Below are 1446 nucleotides of genomic sequence, written 5' to 3'. Positions count from 1 at the left end.
AGTCAAGTCGACCTTGAAACATCCTCCACCGTTGTACGAATGAAAAAAATTGTTGATACCACGTGAGACAGCTTTCTGTACCGAACAACTTTTGTACAAACATCTTTTCCGTAGCTTCAACCCATTCCGAGATACTCATTCATTGTACTCAGTTAGACGAAAGGCACTCTGTACGTCTCTGTGACGCCCGTTCGTCACGTTGCACGAACGACAGTCAACGAAACTCGTTTGCAGGTATGGCGCTGACCGGGTTCGTCTGCACGGTGTTTTGGATTTACCGGGGCACGCCGATGATCAAAGCGTCCGGCCGAGAGTTGTCGTTCTTGTTGCTGACCGGGGCGTTCGGCTGCTTCTCGATGACGTTCGCGGTGGTGGCCAAGCCGAGCGTCGAGAGCTGCGCGGTGGTTCGCTTCGGCATCGGGTTCTGCTACACCGTTTGCTACGCCGCGCTCGCCACCAAGATCAATCGAATTCACAGGATATTCAACGATCCTGGCCACAGTCCGCGCAGACGACGGTAATAATTTCCTCTCCCTCCTCGTAATTGGGGATCGTAAGTCCCCATTTTGAAATCGTCGACACAGTTTTCTCCGACAACGACATTAGACAGTTAGGCATATCGCCACGGACGTTGCCTCGGCTATGGTCTTTACCACTAGTATATAATCATCATTCTTGTTGCTGGTGAAAATAGTTAATTATACAAAAATGTCTCGACCATGTCCAGAAAATGATGGCTCTGCTATTGCATCAATATATATATATATATATATATATATATATATATATATATATATATATTGTCAACTAAAAATAAAGCTAAACCTTGCGTCATCGTTAAAAAAACATTGATGAACAAATATCATAATAATGTCATCGGTCAGGTATCATTGTCGGTTAATCACTGTCGTCGGCTAAAACTGTGTGGTCGGGCAATGGTCTGGAGTCGATGAAATATTGTCGAAGAATTCTGTGTCAATGATTTCAATGTGACACCGTAAGAGTGTCTAGTGTCAGGGTTGAAAGGAAAGTTTATCCGCGGCTAATTCACAGACGAATTCTATACAGGGTGTACGTATCAAGGCTAACGTCAATACAAACCAAAGTTTCAAGCCAAAGTTAACAAAACAGAGATAATATATATATATATATGTAGAGTGTTTCGTAACTTGTGGGACCCACTTCGGGAGCTGATTGTAATAATGAAAGAAAATCATATAAATATAAGTCCTATCTGTCTTTGTTTATGAGATATAATGAATTTTATAAACAGAGTAAATTCTAGTGAGCTAGTTTTACCAAGGATGTTACATTCAACTTTCATAATAATCATAATTGGGATGAAAAAAACCCACACGTTGTTGTGCATTCAGGACATCAACACCAGTTTAGTTGAAACGTATGGGCAGGAATAATTGATAAATTTTTAATTGGACCTTTTTCTGT

The 1446-nt window shown here is 41.4% G+C and overlaps 1 protein-coding gene across 1 annotated transcript in view; it reads left to right on the top strand.

Moving 5' to 3' along the window:
• The window catches only part of LOC122526799 (metabotropic glutamate receptor 6-like), a 13830-nt gene that overhangs the window by 10546 nt on the left and 1838 nt on the right, over positions 1-1446 (top strand). Inside the window, exon 10 of the mRNA XM_043650341.1 lies at positions 235-517. Coding sequence (XP_043506276.1) covers positions 235-517 — 283 coding nt within the window. The remainder of the gene's footprint in view (positions 1-234; positions 518-1446) is intronic.

This window comes from Frieseomelitta varia, unplaced genomic scaffold, assembly GCF_011392965.1.
Source record: "Frieseomelitta varia isolate USP_RPSP 00005682 unplaced genomic scaffold, Fvar_1.2 scaffold_192, whole genome shotgun sequence".
Lineage (NCBI taxonomy): Eukaryota > Metazoa > Arthropoda > Insecta > Hymenoptera > Apidae > Frieseomelitta > Frieseomelitta varia.
The sequence above is the reverse complement of the archived record's forward strand: the minus strand, read 5'-3'. Positions and strand labels throughout refer to the sequence as shown.